General features: G+C 38.3%; 5 protein-coding genes across 13 annotated transcripts; 1 reads left to right on the top strand and 4 right to left on the bottom strand.

The window, feature by feature from the left end:
* Nucleotides 1–66: 66 nt before the first annotated feature.
* LOC116933818 (serine/threonine-protein kinase/endoribonuclease IRE1-like) lies at nt 67–14,316 on the bottom strand. 5 transcript variants are annotated; one of them, XR_006649967.1, is made up of 11 exons: nt 14,002–14,316; nt 13,473–13,945; nt 13,230–13,402; nt 3,664–4,066; nt 3,492–3,559; nt 2,139–3,108; nt 1,610–2,064; nt 1,227–1,533; nt 919–1,094; nt 640–776; nt 67–581 (listed from the first exon to the last, which is right to left on the bottom strand). XR_006649967.1 is itself a non-coding variant. In XM_032943599.2 (3 exons), the coding sequence occupies exons 1-3, from the start codon at nt 14,211–14,213 to the stop codon at nt 13,281–13,283; spliced, it is 807 nt and encodes a 268-aa protein (XP_032799490.2). In that variant the 5' UTR covers nt 14,214–14,315; the 3' UTR covers nt 13,176–13,280. The 5 variants fall into 5 exon arrangements, 1 of the variants encoding a protein (XP_032799490.2); XR_006649966.1 differs by having other exon boundaries at nt 3,492–4,066; XR_006649968.1 differs by lacking the exon at nt 3,492–3,559.
* On the bottom strand, nt 950–2,371 carry LOC116936455 (cyclin-dependent protein kinase PHO85). The gene is made up of 5 exons (XM_045180331.1): nt 2,139–2,371; nt 1,817–2,064; nt 1,610–1,660; nt 1,227–1,533; nt 950–1,094 (listed from the first exon to the last, which is right to left on the bottom strand). The coding sequence occupies exons 1-5, from the start codon at nt 2,369–2,371 to the stop codon at nt 950–952; spliced, it is 984 nt and encodes a 327-aa protein (XP_045036266.1).
* LOC116933819 (serine/threonine-protein kinase/endoribonuclease IRE1) lies at nt 4,417–6,208 on the bottom strand. 2 transcript variants are annotated; one of them, XM_032943595.2, is made up of 4 exons: nt 5,383–6,208; nt 4,851–5,302; nt 4,604–4,779; nt 4,417–4,521 (listed from the first exon to the last, which is right to left on the bottom strand). In XM_032943595.2, exons 1-3 carry the CDS (start codon nt 5,610–5,612, stop codon nt 4,628–4,630), a joined length of 834 nt encoding a protein of 277 aa, XP_032799486.1. In that variant the 5' UTR covers nt 5,613–6,208; the 3' UTR covers nt 4,417–4,521; nt 4,604–4,627. The 2 variants fall into 2 exon arrangements, with proteins under 2 accessions (XP_032799486.1, XP_032797403.2); XM_032941512.2 differs by having other exon boundaries at nt 4,417–4,779; nt 5,383–6,207.
* On the top strand, nt 8,112–10,399 carry LOC116936453 (tyrosine-protein kinase Src42A). Of its 3 annotated transcripts, none has more exons than XM_032943592.2 (7): nt 8,112–8,476; nt 8,540–8,759; nt 8,888–8,958; nt 9,017–9,192; nt 9,256–9,424; nt 9,480–9,980; nt 10,042–10,399. In XM_032943592.2, exons 1-7 carry the CDS (start codon nt 8,353–8,355, stop codon nt 10,242–10,244), a joined length of 1,464 nt encoding a protein of 487 aa, XP_032799483.2. In that variant the 5' UTR covers nt 8,112–8,352; the 3' UTR covers nt 10,245–10,399. The 3 variants fall into 3 exon arrangements, with proteins under 3 accessions (XP_032799483.2, XP_045033402.1, XP_032799482.2); XM_032943591.2 differs by having other exon boundaries at nt 8,118–8,476; nt 8,837–8,958; XM_045177467.1 differs by lacking the exon at nt 8,540–8,759 and having other exon boundaries at nt 8,112–8,492.
* Nucleotides 9,973–11,916, bottom strand: LOC116936456 (serine/threonine-protein kinase/endoribonuclease IRE2). 2 transcript variants are annotated; one of them, XM_045177494.1, is made up of 5 exons: nt 11,248–11,916; nt 10,888–11,185; nt 10,631–10,832; nt 10,380–10,561; nt 9,973–10,246 (listed from the first exon to the last, which is right to left on the bottom strand). In XM_045177494.1, exons 1-4 carry the CDS (start codon nt 11,490–11,492, stop codon nt 10,407–10,409), a joined length of 900 nt encoding a protein of 299 aa, XP_045033429.1. In that variant the 5' UTR covers nt 11,493–11,916; the 3' UTR covers nt 9,973–10,246; nt 10,380–10,406. The 2 variants fall into 2 exon arrangements, with proteins under 2 accessions (XP_045033429.1, XP_032799485.2); XM_032943594.2 differs by lacking the exon at nt 9,973–10,246 and having other exon boundaries at nt 10,328–10,561; nt 11,248–11,915.
* Nucleotides 14,317–14,371: the final 55 nt, after the last annotated feature.

Raw genomic sequence — 14,371 nt, 5'->3', positions numbered from 1 at the left:
TTCAGCTTGAGTTTTTGAGTACCGGTACTTCACCGTCTCAAGGACGAGAGAAGACTCGGCTTGTAATGGTGGTTGAAACTGGCGAAGAATTTATTTTTGAATTATTCTGCTTAGAATTGCAAAATGATGACAATAGACTTTTAGTAAAATATTAGGACCCAACCTTAAATTTATGAACCTTATGTTGAAGACAATACAAAAGCCGATTCAGTTTACGCGGACATCGCGACTGTGTCAACCAAATGTTTAGAAAAATTACAAAAATAATTATCCTACAAGTAAATTAATGTGAATCAAATTTTCGGGGGACATTAACATTTAAAAAATGTGAATAAACAAGGATATCTTAACAAGCCATAGCTTTCGTCACGCTAGATAATAAACTGAATCTTTGGACAGGGAAAGAAAAACTGGGGAGAAAACCAATAGGAAATACTAAACGTTAGAGTAAAAAGAAAGCTCCACATTTTACCGTGCAAGGTGCAATGAAAATCAAAATGTGAAAAAAAAAAATGAAACAAGCATCTTGACGTGTAATGGTAGTGATCAGACACGACAGTGGACCCACGTTGTATTCTAACCTATTAAGGAATTTTCAAATTAATTTAAATTAAGGATTTAAACGTAAAAAAAAATTACCATGCCAGTCAAGCAAAGGTTCCATGTTGACATCAGCACAGACTGACTTCGGTTTTGCCTTGGAAGGATAAAATAGGCTCCATGGTTTCCGAAGATTTCCCCATTTTCAATTTTTTTATTAAATATTGCTCTCCTTTCTGATAAAAATAAAATCAGAGTTTAGGTTTTCTAGTATGAACCAAATTGCAAATATCGTGCGCGGTACGCTTTTTGTTAGTAGCCTAACAAGTTTCCATACAGGAAATGACCTTAAAGCTAAAGAGTTAAGATGAGCGTTACTTTGAATTTCATGTAGAATTTGTTACAAATTTTAGCTGTGCAGGCTCTTGCTTTGGATTTTCCCAGTTTCGTCTTCTAGCACCAAGTCGAAATATTTCTGCCCTGGTTTGTTGGGTGCGGGGCTATCTATATATTTAAATGGCGACTTTTGAATGACTCGGGCTTTGATAGCCCACCTAAATAAACACATTATACAGTAGACTACCTATAATAGTTTACGTCTACACATATTACATATAGCTACTATTGGATTTCATGTGTAGTCTACTTAAGTTTTGAATGAATAATAAGCATCATTTGAAACATACCTGGGTTTCTTTCTCGCTCCTGAAAGCACATCCCCAATAGACATAATATTATCTTTTGGTTCTTTTTTTAGGGTTGGCTTCTTAGGAAGTTTGGCTGCTGCACTGGGTATCGGTTTGTGCGACGAGCCAACTACTTCGGCACCAAGTGCTCTATTTGCCAGCAATTGGTTATCAGAATTCCTTGATGAATTTTGGGGAAGGAGTGGTTCCAACTCCTGGATGATATCTTTTAAGGCCATCCGATCCTTAACTTTGTGGGAAATCATTTTGATAACAATTTTTTTGGCAAAATGATCGTCAGCAAGTTCTGAGAATTACAACGAAATTTAATAAAAATTTTTCCAAGAAAGAATGCGTTAGCAATAAAACTAGATAATTAATACCGTCAAGATTAACTGGGTTATTATTCCGGATGTTAGATTCGATTTCCGAATCTTCACCAAAAGGATGAACTCGGGTCAGAAAATAGAAAAAAACCAAGCCGGTTGAGAATATGTCGTTTTTCTTGAACCCCGACCACCTTGAACTCGAAGACCAAGAACTTCAGGTGCTTTCCAGTTTTTGGGTTCCAGGATTTCCGCTCATCGAACAGGAACCATTTTCATTTATCGCTTTGCTAAGTCCAAAATCAGCCCATTTCATTTTGACAATAGGATCTGGGTTTGAAATCAGAATATTTTCTGGCTTGATATCACGATGGATGATGCATAATGAATGAATGAATTCCAAGCCTGTGGTCAATTGGTAAAGCACTTCCGGCTCAGAAGGTATTGGGCCTGGGTAAATCCCTTTACAATACTCGTCTAAGCTAGCTGCACAGAGCTCCAACAAGTAAAACCTAACGGAAAATTTGTATTAGTGACACATTTGCAAATGTTAAGGCACAAGGGTTAACTATATGCCTATGCATACCTGAAATCCTTGTTAACCGGAACATCACCGATTAACTTGACAACATTCTCGTGAACAAGTTTAGCTAGTAAGGCTTCTTCTATTGGCTTACTGTCCTCCAACTGGACGCGTTTTACGGCTACGTCTTTACCGTAATACTTTCCACTGAAAACAAACCCATATCCACCTCTACCCAATTTTTTCGATCTGTTGTAATAACACCCATCACTTATAGGTTCGTATTCCTGACTCATTTTCTAGTTTCCGATCTAAACGCTTTCGTAGTCGCACTATGTAATGAGAACCGAGTTTTGCATTTCCCTCCAAAACGGTATCTTTTTGAATTGATTATCTGATTACAACCCATATCTGTACAGCTATAGGCATTCACCATGACAGTTCAGGATTCACACTGGCCAACGTTTTATCTCTGTACGTTTGAGAAAATAACCTTATCTTAAGTAACAGTTTTGCTTGGTTCAATTTTTGTTGTTCAAATACACCGCTCAATACGAATCCTCTTTATTATATGCCCTTAAATGAAATTTTGTGATTTTTGTTTGTTGTTAGAAACCCTTTACTTGCACACAAGATGGATTTTACATTAGTCTATTGCAAAAAACGTTCCACCATCGTCTATTTAAACAAGGGCATGATTTTCATGCTACCATTCAGCTGTTTTTGTTCCCCCAGTGTCGTTTTCTGAACGGCAAAATGCTTCACAATCTATTATTTCAAAAAGTATCGATTCTTAAAGAAAACTTATTAGGACGTGTTGTTAATACGAACAGCGTTTGTGCCTACGTAAATCATTTGCGAATTAGCGTTATCGAATGTCAATGACCTAAAAAACGGTGTAGAACTTTCTGCAGAAGCGTTCATAACGCGCGATCCAAGAATTCATTTTTAGGTACAGTTTGCGAAGGGTGACTTAGCTGAATTCTAGCATGTCTCCAGTTATCTCTTTCAGTCGGCTTACAAAGCTTTCAATCTGAATTGTTAATAAGGAAAAATATAGCAGCAATCAAGTTAACAAAATGCAATAGCTACAGATTTTTCGAAATTTTTATACAGGTTAAAGCAATACATTTAAAGTGCACATTAGATTCTAGCCAGATAATAGCAACATTTTTACAGAATTTGCATTCTGCTAATGTATCAACATTCCACTATGAAACTGCATTCTCCATTTATTCTTCAGATTCAGAGAATTCTGGATAAAATTCTAGTAACAATTGGAAATCTAACCTCTTCCACTGTAACATTTCCATGTGTCACTGCTTGTTTGAATGTAATAGAATTCTAACTCATTTCTTAACTTTCAGGAAAATTCTTAAATAATGAAGATTAAGTAATGAAGTTTATTATATTCACCAAGTTAGTAGTTTATACAAATGTATCAGCAGTCTACTATGATATTATCGTCGTGGTGTGACAAAACTCTAAGTAAAAATTCCGAACAACAAGCAGAAATTTTACTTAAATATTATTTTTTGCAACGGCTATTATTCTAGTTTGAATAAAGAAGAATTTTGGCTAGTACTACCTTAACGTTCAGGACAATTCCAACTGGTAGCAGCTGAAGCACCTTTGTAGCTGTGAAAATAATGAAGACAATTCTACACTGATCAGCTGAGTATATCTAGCCTTCATCTCAGCTAAACCTTATCAAGAACAGGATTCATGTACGAATGGCGGAACAAAAAACTACAGTATTCTCTTTGAGCGATTCAAATTCTGACTGAAATGTAGCAGAATGGAAAACTGAGAATATGACCCTGTTGGTGTTTGAGACAATAAGGATGGGGCAGCAAACTACGCTTTTGCATCCAAAGAGAAAACGACAGAGACGATCTTCTCGAGTTTTCCGTCCCACGACTCTAAAGTTCCATAGCTGGAGGTGATATATGCAAGGACACATGTAAGCGTGGAGGATAGGCGATCATTTTTAGGAGGGCATCGAAATTCGCATAAAACAACACAATATCACCTATACAAATTGTTATACAAATTGTTATACAAATTGTTACACAAATTGGATGCAATAGGCTACAAAGTTAGCTCGAATAAATTAAATAAAAACATCCTGTAGATCCAATTTGTCATCATTCTACTGACCTGTTAACAAGTATTAATTGATAACTAATAACAAACATGAGTACAAATTTAAAAACACCATCTTACCTGTGTGCAGCTGTAAAATGCGCATTGGTAGTGTTCGCCAAGGGTGACATATGCATCCGCAATCAATTCAAACTGTTAAGTTTCCTCAAAAGACGTTTAAAATGAAGCTATCAGATATGAGACTCCTCTGATGTATTATAATTTCCTACTGCATAGGTCATCAGACAAGTCAATGTGGCAGGTGTATTGTTAGGGGAAACATAACTTTGTAGACACCATCCTTAGGTATTCATTAAACCAATGCGTAAAAAACAAGTTCTATTTCAGTTAAGCTAATGTTCCATGTCGGCATTAGCACTCACTGACTTCCGTCTTGGAGGGATAAACTAGGCTGCATGCTGGTTGTCAACATCTCCTGGCGGATTGGGAGGCAGGAAGGGTTTCAACTTCCTGATGATTTCTTCTAAAGCCATTCGATCCTTAGCTTCGTGAGCAATCATTTTAATGACAACGGGTTTGGCAAAATGATCTGCAAGATCTAAGTATTGTAATGACATTTTAACTTTTCAAGAAAGAATGAATTAGCAATAAAAAATATATACTTAATACCGTCAATGTTAACTGGCTGATTATTCTTGATGTTGGATTCAATTTCCGAATCTTCACCAAAAGGATGGACCTTTTTCAGGAAATAGAAAAACACCAAACCGGCTGAAAAAATGTCGCTTGGTTTTGAACCCCGACAAGATGCACCTAGTAGACGAATGTGTTCAGGTGCAGTCCAATCTTTGGTTCCGCGAACGCCGCTCATGGAGCAGGAACCATTATCATTCACCAATTTGCTAGATCCAAAATCAGCCCATTTTATTCTGACAATAGGATCTGGTTTTGAAATGAGAATGTTTTTTGGTTTGATATCACGGTGGAGGCGTTTTAAATGAATGTATTCCAAGCCTGTGGCCAACTGGTAAAGCACTTCCGCTTCAGAGGGTATCGGTCCTGTGTAACACCCTTTGCAATACTCGTCTAAATTTGCAGCACACAGCTCCAGCACGTAAAACCTATCGGTAAATTTGCATTATTAACACATTTTCTAACTTAAAGAAACAAAGAATTAACAGTGTGACTAATATATACATACCTGAAATCCTTGTTATCTCGCCAATGATATAACTTGACAACATGTTCGTGATCAAGATGAAATAACGCTTCTTCTCTCTGATTCATTCTTTCCAACTCAATGCGTTTTACGGCTACGTCTTTACCGTTATACTTTCCACTAAAAACGACTCCATAATTGCCTTTACCCAATATTAGCGATCTACTGAAACTTAAACTGGGATCGCCTAGAGTTACTAGTTCTTCATCCATATCCTAGGCTCCGATCCAAACGCTTTCGTAGTCACACAATATAATGAAATGAAATTTTGTATTTCCTTTCGAAATGTGTATCTTTTCAAAAAGCTTGCCTGATTATTTCCTATCTCTCACTTGCAACTATCATCAAGCACAAGAAATGGGCAACACAATTCAGGATTTATTGAGCTCCGTACGTTTGAGAAAGTTTATCTTATCATAAGGTTCTGGAAGTTTCGGTTGACGCAATTCTGATTTTAGAATAAACCTGCTTATTGTAATTTTGTTTTAAACGCCCAAATTTCCTCGGTATACAATGCTGTCTGTTAAGATTACCACTAGCAAAGAGGAGAGTTTACCAAGAAAGTATTTGCATGGGCTGGTACTAATTTGAATGTAACAGAATTTTGACTGGTACCTTAACGTTCAGGATAATTTCAACTGATGCCGGGAGAAGCATTTAATTGATGACGGTACACAGCCAATCCTTGAATAGTTAACAAACATACATAGAAAAATAAAACAGTACACTTCCTTGCGCGATTCAAATTCTAACTGCAGTGGAGCAGAATGAGAAATTGAGAATGATCTTTTTCAATTCTGCTACAACGAGATAACTCTTAACTCGTTTTTTTTTTTTTTTTTTTTTTTTTTTTTTTCCAAAAAAAACCCAGATTGCGCGGAAATTTTTAAAGAAAATTGCGTTCCCGATTTCAAGCAGAAGAGAAAGTTTTCTGTGTTTGTCATTGGCTGGCTAGACGTGCCTGGGGCTTTTTTGTATTTTTTTGTTTTGTTTTTGTTCGAACTTGACACTTAATGAAGTGTTTTCGTCGAAGAACTTATCCTTTTTTTATACCGAAATGTATTTTTTTCAGCAAGTTTTTTAAATGTCATTCCTAATTGAGTTTTAATTTAGGCAGAGGTACACTTCTGTACAGTGGTACTTCTGCCAAGATAACTCAGTACATTTGCTTGCGCGATTCAAATTCTAACTGCCGTGGAGCAGAATGAGAAATTGAGAATGACCTTTTTCGATTCTGAGACAACGAGATAAGGATGGGGCAGAAAACTAGATTTGTGCATCCAAGGAGAAAGGATAGAAAATGAATTTTCTGTTCCACGACTCTAAACTTCCATAGCTGCAGGTGATATGCAAGGACACAGGTAAGCGTGGAGGATAGGCGATCATTTTTACGAAGCGTGGGGCATCGAAAGTTGCATAAATCAACACAGTATCCCCTACATGAATTATTTCGCAAGTAAGACACAGTTCAATAGTTAGCTCAAATAAATTGGCCACGTCTCAATCAAGCATTCAACGATTTTTCATCGTTTTACTGACCTGTTAATAAGCATAAGTACAAATGTAAAATTCCATCTCACCTGTTCAGCTGTAAATGCGGAATGTAAGGCTTCGCCAAAGGTGACACGACACTAGAATTACGCCATTAAAGTAACGGATGCATCCGCAATCAATTCAAACTGTTGAGCTTTCTTAAAAGACGTTTAAAAATGAAGCTCAGACATGAAACTCCTCCGATGTATTATGATTTCCTGTCGCATAGGTCATCAGACAAGTCATTATGGCAGTCCCGTACGATTGTTAGGGCAAACATAACGTTGGAGACACCATCCTAAGGTATTCATTGAACCAATCTTGGCACTTTTTCAACGTTGCCAAAATGGGCGTGGCTGTTCCGTTATAAGGATGCTCTTGAGCCAAGGTAAGCAGTTTCTGCGGTGAGGTATGAATTCTCCCAACAACTAGTTTCGGCTTGGGACCAACCGGAACGCTGTCTGTTGTCCGGAGTGCCTCAATTCGTCCGGCCTCGTTCTCGACGGCTTCAAAGGTAAACACACGGTCATTACGAAGAAACCGGGCAACTAGATACCATTGATGGAAATGGATGTTGTCCTTGTTTCGGGTAATGGTCAGCAAAATGTTACTGATGGGTGAAAAATCAGCCGGTTTGGTATACAACAGGATCTCGCATTCTCCAACGGTGTCGTCCAACTCTTCACAGTCCTGGACGCGATTCTTTTTCTCGTTATTTTCTGTCATTTTAAGTCTTCACCTTTCCTATCTTGCTATCAGTTTTCGACACGTCAGTCATAAAAATAGTTTTAAAAAAACATTTGGTTATTGAAAAAAAAAAAAATCAACTACTACTGTTGAATAACCAATGAGGGGATAGTGGAATATACCTCTGAGGAACTGTCCGTTTTTTTTTTAGTAACGTGAAAATTGGCCAACCAACGCTTGGTGTCCACATCTGTGGAATAACGAAACGAGCGGGTATTCGTCATAGGCTTGCTCAGTTATTGCTACATCACAAAATGAACACGGCTTATCTGTATCGTGCATGCTAAAATAACAAAGTGTCTTAGATAAAGTGACATTCGTTTGGACGGTCGATATTCAGTAAACACCATTGGTTTATAAAGATATCGTGTGCAAACTCGCCAAGGTCGTTCAAACGTAGACAATTTATCAAATCCAATGATACTTTGCACTGGCACTCCGTAAAAATTTGAGCCCGGAAAAAGTCTTCCATTACCCCATTCAAAAAATGTTTCTCCAACATAGAAGCTGTCTAATATTGCTAGTTTGATTACATTTTAGTACTCTTGATAAATTCGAGGAAACTGCCTTTGCAAAAACGGATGTGGTTGTCGATTACAGTACAAAACTCTACTTTTTCTTAATGCTTCCAACTCCAATGGCAGTTAGGCTTGGTAAAGCATCGACGACGCTATGGGAGGCCGTAGCAGCAGAAACAGAAACTGGGAACCATCATCTCAACAGGATCTTCCACCTTGGTATAACAACGAACATTCGTCGATTCATCCTGGACCAATAACGCCATATGTCTTTCAAGGCAAGATTGAAAACGGGTAAATGTGCTAGTGATTGTAACACGTCTTGTCCTTTATGCAAAAAGGTGTTCCAGAAATTGAAAGACCGCCCAGTATTATTTACGTGGCAGTCTACGATTATGAACCCAGAACTCCTGGCGATCTCTTGTTTAAGAAAGGTGACCATCTAGAAATCATCGACAACAATCACACTGATTGGTGGAGGGCTCGAAGCAGAACAAACCATATGGAAGGTTACGTTCCAGCCAATTACGTAGCTCCAGTTAGATCGATTGAAGCCGAACCGTATGCATATATAGCCTTATGAAATACTTTTCTCAGATTGTTTTAAATTGTATGATTTTTACCGGCTTACATGTCAGGTGGTATTTTGGTTCGATCCTAAGAATTGATGCTGAAAACATTCTACTCAGGTCCAGGAATCACGACGGATCCTTCCTTGTTCGCGTATCGGAGAGTCGCTACAATGGTTACGCTCTCTCAAGTACGTGTCAATCGTTAGTGAGAATACATTAGTTTTACAATCTCATTTGCGGTCGCAGTTCGCCTCGGCGCGGGGGTGAGACACTACCGCATAAAGAAAGAAAAGGATGACATTGGAAACAACGTCCTCTTCATCTCTCGTCGCAACACATTTGTGACTTTGCAAGAATTAATCAATCACTACATCAACAATAAAGATGGACTCGCCACCATTCTTACCAAACCTTGTTTGAAGGTACGATTTCTAAGCATTCTGCATTTTCTTTTAAATTACCATAAGACAAAACAACTTGAGTAGGCTGGAGCACCGGTGACGGCTACACTATCGCATAACACGCAAGACAACTGGGAAATCCCGCGTTCATCGCTCAAATTTGAACGGCAATTGGGACAGGGACAGTTCGGTAAAGTTCATCAGGGTCTTTGGAATGGCACAGTACCTGTCGCTATCAAAAGCCTCATACCAGGTGTGTACCTCTTAAGATTTCACTTGTGAAATTTTACATCTAATTAGATTTTCAGGAACGATGGACCCTCATGAATTCATAGCTGAAGCTCAGCTCATGAAGAAATTGCAACACGAAAAATTGATCAAGTTGTATGCCGTCTGTACGACCGAGGAGCCTATCTACATCGTCACGGAACTCATGAAAAACGGTAGTTTACTGGACTATCTCAAAAGTAGTAAAGCACGTCAAGTGAAACTGCCAAAGCTCAACGACTTCGCTGTTCAGATTGCTTCGGGCATGTGTTATCTCGAAGAAATGAGCTACATCCATCGTGATTTGGCTGCTCGTAACGTTCTCGTCTGTCACAAAGAAACTGTCGTCAAAATAGCTGATTTTGGATTAGCGAGGGTCATAAAAGAGGAAGAATACGAAGCTCGAATTGGTGCAAAATTCCCACTTAAATGGACAGCACCTGAAGCCATCAACTTTGGCAAATTCTCTACCAAATCAGATGTCTGGTCTTTTGGAATTCTTCTTACTGAACTAATCACTTACGGTCAAACTCCTTACCCTGGTCTGTCCTATATTTACCTTAATCACGAAGTGGAATGACAACAGTTTTTTGTTTTGTTCAGGTATGTCCAACAACGAAGTGTTACTCATGATCGAAATGAATTACAGGATGCCCATTCCTCCAAAATGTCCTCAATCCTGGTACGACATAATGTTGAAAACGTGGGAGAGTGATCCGATGAAACGACCGACTTTTGAGAAATTACGATCCACATTGGAGGAATTGTTGTTCCCCAAACGGCAAAATTCTTCGGAAATCAACTAGATCTGTAATATAGGCACATATTAATTAAGACTATTGACATTCTTATAACTTGATTATGTTGCAATTGGTTGTTGAGTCGCGTCTTGCCCAAATGAATGGCTTGTATTTTTGTAATGCCCTACTTAAGTGAATTACATAGCATGAGTATCACTGCACGGAGGGTTAAAGGGATCCAGAATCTTCGATGTGAAATGTCCTCGAGTTGTTCTCGTGAGGTCGTAAAATGCTAATGACTCCCGATAAGGCCCACCTTTCTTCTGGCTTCAATTTGGTCATATTACATATGATTTCGTGGGCGAAATGAGTCTGGCCCAATTCTGTTTTCCAACACACGACAATAAATAGTAAATATTCAATCTTCAAAAATTAGAAATTACGCAACTTACTACTTAAATTGACGGATTTTCCACGCATAATGTTGGGAATGATTAAATTCTTGGAGCCGAAGAGGTGCAATCCATTGGTCAGAAACGAGAAAAAGACAAGGCCCAAAGCATATATATCACTGGACACGGTTCCACGCCCTCTCAAACCGTCAGGATCACTGCTACTAGGATGTTGATTTTCCAAGTCCAGAATTTCTGGCGCCTAAATCAAAATGATTTTTTATTGAAAATGATTTAACGAGAGCAAATTTATATACCGTCCAATAATGCGTAGCCTTGATCCCATTAATCGCCATGGCTTCTTTCTTACTCAACGGTTTGCACAGGCCAAAATCAGACCATTTCACGAGCGCAGGTTCAGTTAACGAGATCAAGACGTTCTCCGGTTTGATATCACGATGAAGGAGCTTCCTGGAATGGATGTATTCTAGTCCGTTGGCCAATTGTAAGAGAACTTCGTGATCAGGAGGTAAGAATCCTTTGTATTTTCTAGAATCTCGATCGGCCAAACAGCATTGATCGAGAGAGGCTGCACAGAGTTCCAAAGCAAAATACCTGTTGGAACAACCAATAATAAATTAGTATTGTTATAAACGATAAATGCAACAAAAAAATACTTGAAAGTTAAGTCTTCTTCGATGTGGTAAAGCTTAATCACATTGGGATGATCTAAGCTTGCAAACATCTCTTCCTCTCTCTTTTGGACAGCTTCTTTCTGCATACTGGCCAATTTGACTCTTTTAATAGCAACGGGGATGTCATCGCCAAACGATCCTCGAAAAACGAATCCAGCAGTTCCTTTACCCAGAATGGCATTGTCGTCGTAACTGAGCCTGTCACTAACGCTAATAATTTTCTCCATGGCCAGTTGTTGTTCCACTTCAGTGCGTCTAAGAAGAAATGAAACTTTTCATGTCTTCAATCGAGACGGTAGGATATTTAGACTCGGTTAGGAACAGAGTTGCAGCCATTGACTAGTTCAAAAGAGCTGATACGATATCATTGCTATGATTTCGTGCGGTTTCAGCTCGACCCAGTTGTGGGTGCGATTGTCGGGGTGTTGTTTGGTTGCAGTACATCTCCACACACACTGCTTATCTCTATGGTTGTACACCATTATTAACGTGTGGGTTTGTCACGAAAAAAGTTGCACCACTTTTTGATAATAGAACACGAGCAGCTGTAAAATGTGCCGACAAAATTTTAGATATGTGACGAGGATTGAACGCAAAACTTAATACTCTTTATCGCGTTTCGACACCTCGACTTAACGAAGCCCGGAAGTATTTGAGAGTTGTGCATTAGCCGACTGCAATCGTTAAACTGAGCCCTTGGTGATTTTGACCAAGTCCGCCGGTCATGGTTTGCAGAATATTTTGTATTTTATAGGTTATGGAAATCAAGAAGGTCAAGGACAAAAGGAGAGGTAATATTGAACAATAAGCTTTTAGGGATGGGTGAGAAAATACCTGTGGGCGTTTACAACATTTGAAAGGTAGGGTTTACATATTGCGCCTCGTGGACACTGAAACAAGGTCAAAAGAATTACATAACAGAAAAATGTATCTCATCCTTTTCTTTTTTACGTGTCTTAGAAAACGCCAATAATACCAAAACGATAAAAAGTTAAATACATTTGTTTAAACTTTTATGGTTTAGTGAGAAGTTTTGTTTTATAACTGATCAAAATAGTTTTAAATTCATTCTTTTCGACCGTGACCTTATCATCAAATAAAGGTGTACTACAGAACAGCATTCGATCCATCTTTTTATAGACAACCATTACCAGATATCAACCACTTGAGATTTTTAGTTCTTGAGTTATTCAAATTCAAAGTGGTTGCGTTCAAAGCACGTTGATTAACGTTTTTATTCGAAAAACCGCTTAATTGCCAAACTTTTTTTTACAAAAAGTTGGACTTCTTTCGTCTTTTCATTAAAATTTGTGAAAATAGTTTCAAGCTTGGTTTCTAAGTGAAAGATCCGTTAAAATCCCCGTTTTACATAGAGATTACATGAATCGCCCTGCATAAAGATGGCTGAATAACTGATAATGGTTGTGGGCCCACTTGCTGATTAATAAGATAAGATTTTTCCTCTCTGCTCGTACACAGACGTGTCACATGAATTACTATTTCAGAAAATTCAGCAGGTGAGTGATAAAATACGGATCCTAATAAATTTAAACATTAAGAGTTACGTTTCTCTATGCAGACTGTTCCAAAAACATTTTGGCCTGTCGTCTTGTTCAGTTCAACTCGATTCCATTGTTCTAAGACTGTACAAACTTGTCCAAGGTATAAACATGGTATAAAGCAAACATTATCAGATTGTCTTAGAAAAGTCTTTCCCAATAAAGTACTCGATATACAGTAGTACTAAGACAACAAAATGGAGTCGGGATAACGTCCATTCGGTCCATGCTAACGTCATCAACATGTATTGTTTACTTTTTTTTCTCAAGGAAAACTGCTTATAGTGTAGGAATTGGTAGTAAAAGCCAAAAGATTGGTATGAGGTTTGCTAAATAACTTCAAACGGGAAATACTTTTCATAGCAACAATGAATGAATTTATTGTGTTAGACTACTCGTTTTGTTGCACGTCTGTTTGACAATGATGCTCAACAACATCGGAAGCCAAACCAAATTTTATGCATCAATGTATAATTTCAGAGACCCTTTGACGTTCTCCATCGTAAGTCTTTTTTCGGGATCTGCTTCAATCATGCCTTGAATCAAAGGTAAGGCGTAATTGTGTCTCTCCTCCAAGCCTATTAATGAAAAGAAAATATTTAGTAACAATATTTGCAAAGATATTGAGGGGTTTTAAGCTTATATTACTTCCTAAAAACTGATTGTTGCTAAGTATGTTTAATGAAATCGTGTGAATAGAACCATCGGAGAAAGGATGAATGCCCTTGGTGAGGAAAACAAAAAAGAGGCAACCCAAAGAGAAAATGTCGCTGGTGATCTTGCCACGCGGTTTTTCATGACTACTTCCCATGATCCTCAATAATTCAGGAGCAAGAAAACGTTTAGTTCCTTTAGCACCTTCACTCATCGAGAAACTTCCATTTTCTGAAGCAGGTTTACAAAATCCGAAATCGGCAATTTTCATTACCACTTCGTCACCGTTTAAGGCGAATAGCACGTTTCCAGTGCTTATGTCACGATGGACCAAGCCCCTGCCGTGGATATAGGACAACCCGTCGGCCATTTGGTACAGTGTGGCAGGATCAGCAGGCATTCTGCCATTGTACTTGCCTATACAGTAATCATTCACTGTTGCTAGTCCACGTTCCAAAATTAAATACCTGAAGATTTAAAAAAATAAATTAAAATGATACAAGTTGCATACTAATTAAGTGACTTGAAATTCTCGTCCTCTTCAACAGCATAGAGCTTGACCACATTCCGGTGGTTAAGGTCTTTCATGGTGCTTTCTTCTCGATCACTCTGTAGGTCGTGGAGTTGAATACGTTTGACGGCCACAGTTACATTATTCCATTCACCGGCGAAAACTGGCCCATAAGCCCCTTGCCCTAAAATCGTTTTTTGGTCAAATTCAAATGTCAGCCCCATGTTTGTGTCCTAAACGTGTCGGAATGTATAGGAAAGTGCTTTTGAAGAGAACATAATCAGAACTGTTCTAACGATCTACAGAACTCGCAAAAGCCACATATCCACAAACTCGACCATTATCTTAGATAGAAAAACCATCGCACATACACCCGATAATA

The sequence above is a fragment of the Daphnia magna genome, linkage group LG1 (assembly GCF_020631705.1).
Source record: "Daphnia magna isolate NIES linkage group LG1, ASM2063170v1.1, whole genome shotgun sequence".
NCBI lineage: Eukaryota > Metazoa > Arthropoda > Branchiopoda > Diplostraca > Daphniidae > Daphnia > Daphnia magna.
This window is presented reverse-complemented; position numbering and strand designations above follow the sequence as displayed.

Coding starts and splice junctions, on each gene's coding strand:
- LOC116936455 (XM_045180331.1), bottom strand. CDS start 2,371: ATGAGTCAGGAATACGAACCTATAAGTGATGGGTGTTATTACAACAGA. Junction 1,661..1,816: donor GATAAATGAAAATGGTTCCT/GTTCGATGAGCG, acceptor CTTTTGGTGAAG/ATTCGGAAATCGAATCTAAC. Junction 1,534..1,609: donor TAACCCAGTTAATCTTGACG/GTATTAATTATC, acceptor TGTAATTCTCAG/AACTTGCTGACGATCATTTT.
- LOC116933819 (XM_032943595.2), bottom strand. CDS start 5,612: ATGGATGAAGAACTAGTAACTCTAGGCGATCCCAGTTTAAGTTTCAGT. Junction 5,303..5,382: donor CGAGATAACAAGGATTTCAG/GTATGTATATAT, acceptor ATTTACCGATAG/GTTTTACGTGCTGGAGCTGT. Junction 4,780..4,850: donor TCAGCCAGTTAACATTGACG/GTATTAAGTATA, acceptor TACAATACTTAG/ATCTTGCAGATCATTTTGCC.
- LOC116936453 (XM_032943591.2), top strand. CDS start 8,353: ATGGGAGGCCGTAGCAGCAGAAACAGAAACTGGGAACCATCATCTCAA. Junction 9,193..9,255: donor TTACCAAACCTTGTTTGAAG/GTACGATTTCTA, acceptor CAACTTGAGTAG/GCTGGAGCACCGGTGACGGC. Junction 9,425..9,479: donor TATCAAAAGCCTCATACCAG/GTGTGTACCTCT, acceptor TTAGATTTTCAG/GAACGATGGACCCTCATGAA.
- LOC116936456 (XM_045177494.1), bottom strand. CDS start 11,492: ATGGAGAAAATTATTAGCGTTAGTGACAGGCTCAGTTACGACGACAAT. Junction 10,833..10,887: donor AGGCTACGCATTATTGGACG/GTATATAAATTT, acceptor ATTTTGATTTAG/GCGCCAGAAATTCTGGACTT. Junction 10,562..10,630: donor AAAATCCGTCAATTTAAGTA/GTAAGTTGCGTA, acceptor GTTGGAAAACAG/AATTGGGCCAGACTCATTTC.
- LOC116933818 (XM_032943599.2), bottom strand. CDS start 14,213: ATGGGGCTGACATTTGAATTTGACCAAAAAACGATTTTAGGGCAAGGG. Junction 13,946..14,001: donor GAAGAGGACGAGAATTTCAA/GTCACTTAATTA, acceptor TTAAATCTTCAG/GTATTTAATTTTGGAACGTG. Junction 13,403..13,472: donor CAACAATCAGTTTTTAGGAA/GTAATATAAGCT, acceptor TTTCATTAATAG/GCTTGGAGGAGAGACACAAT.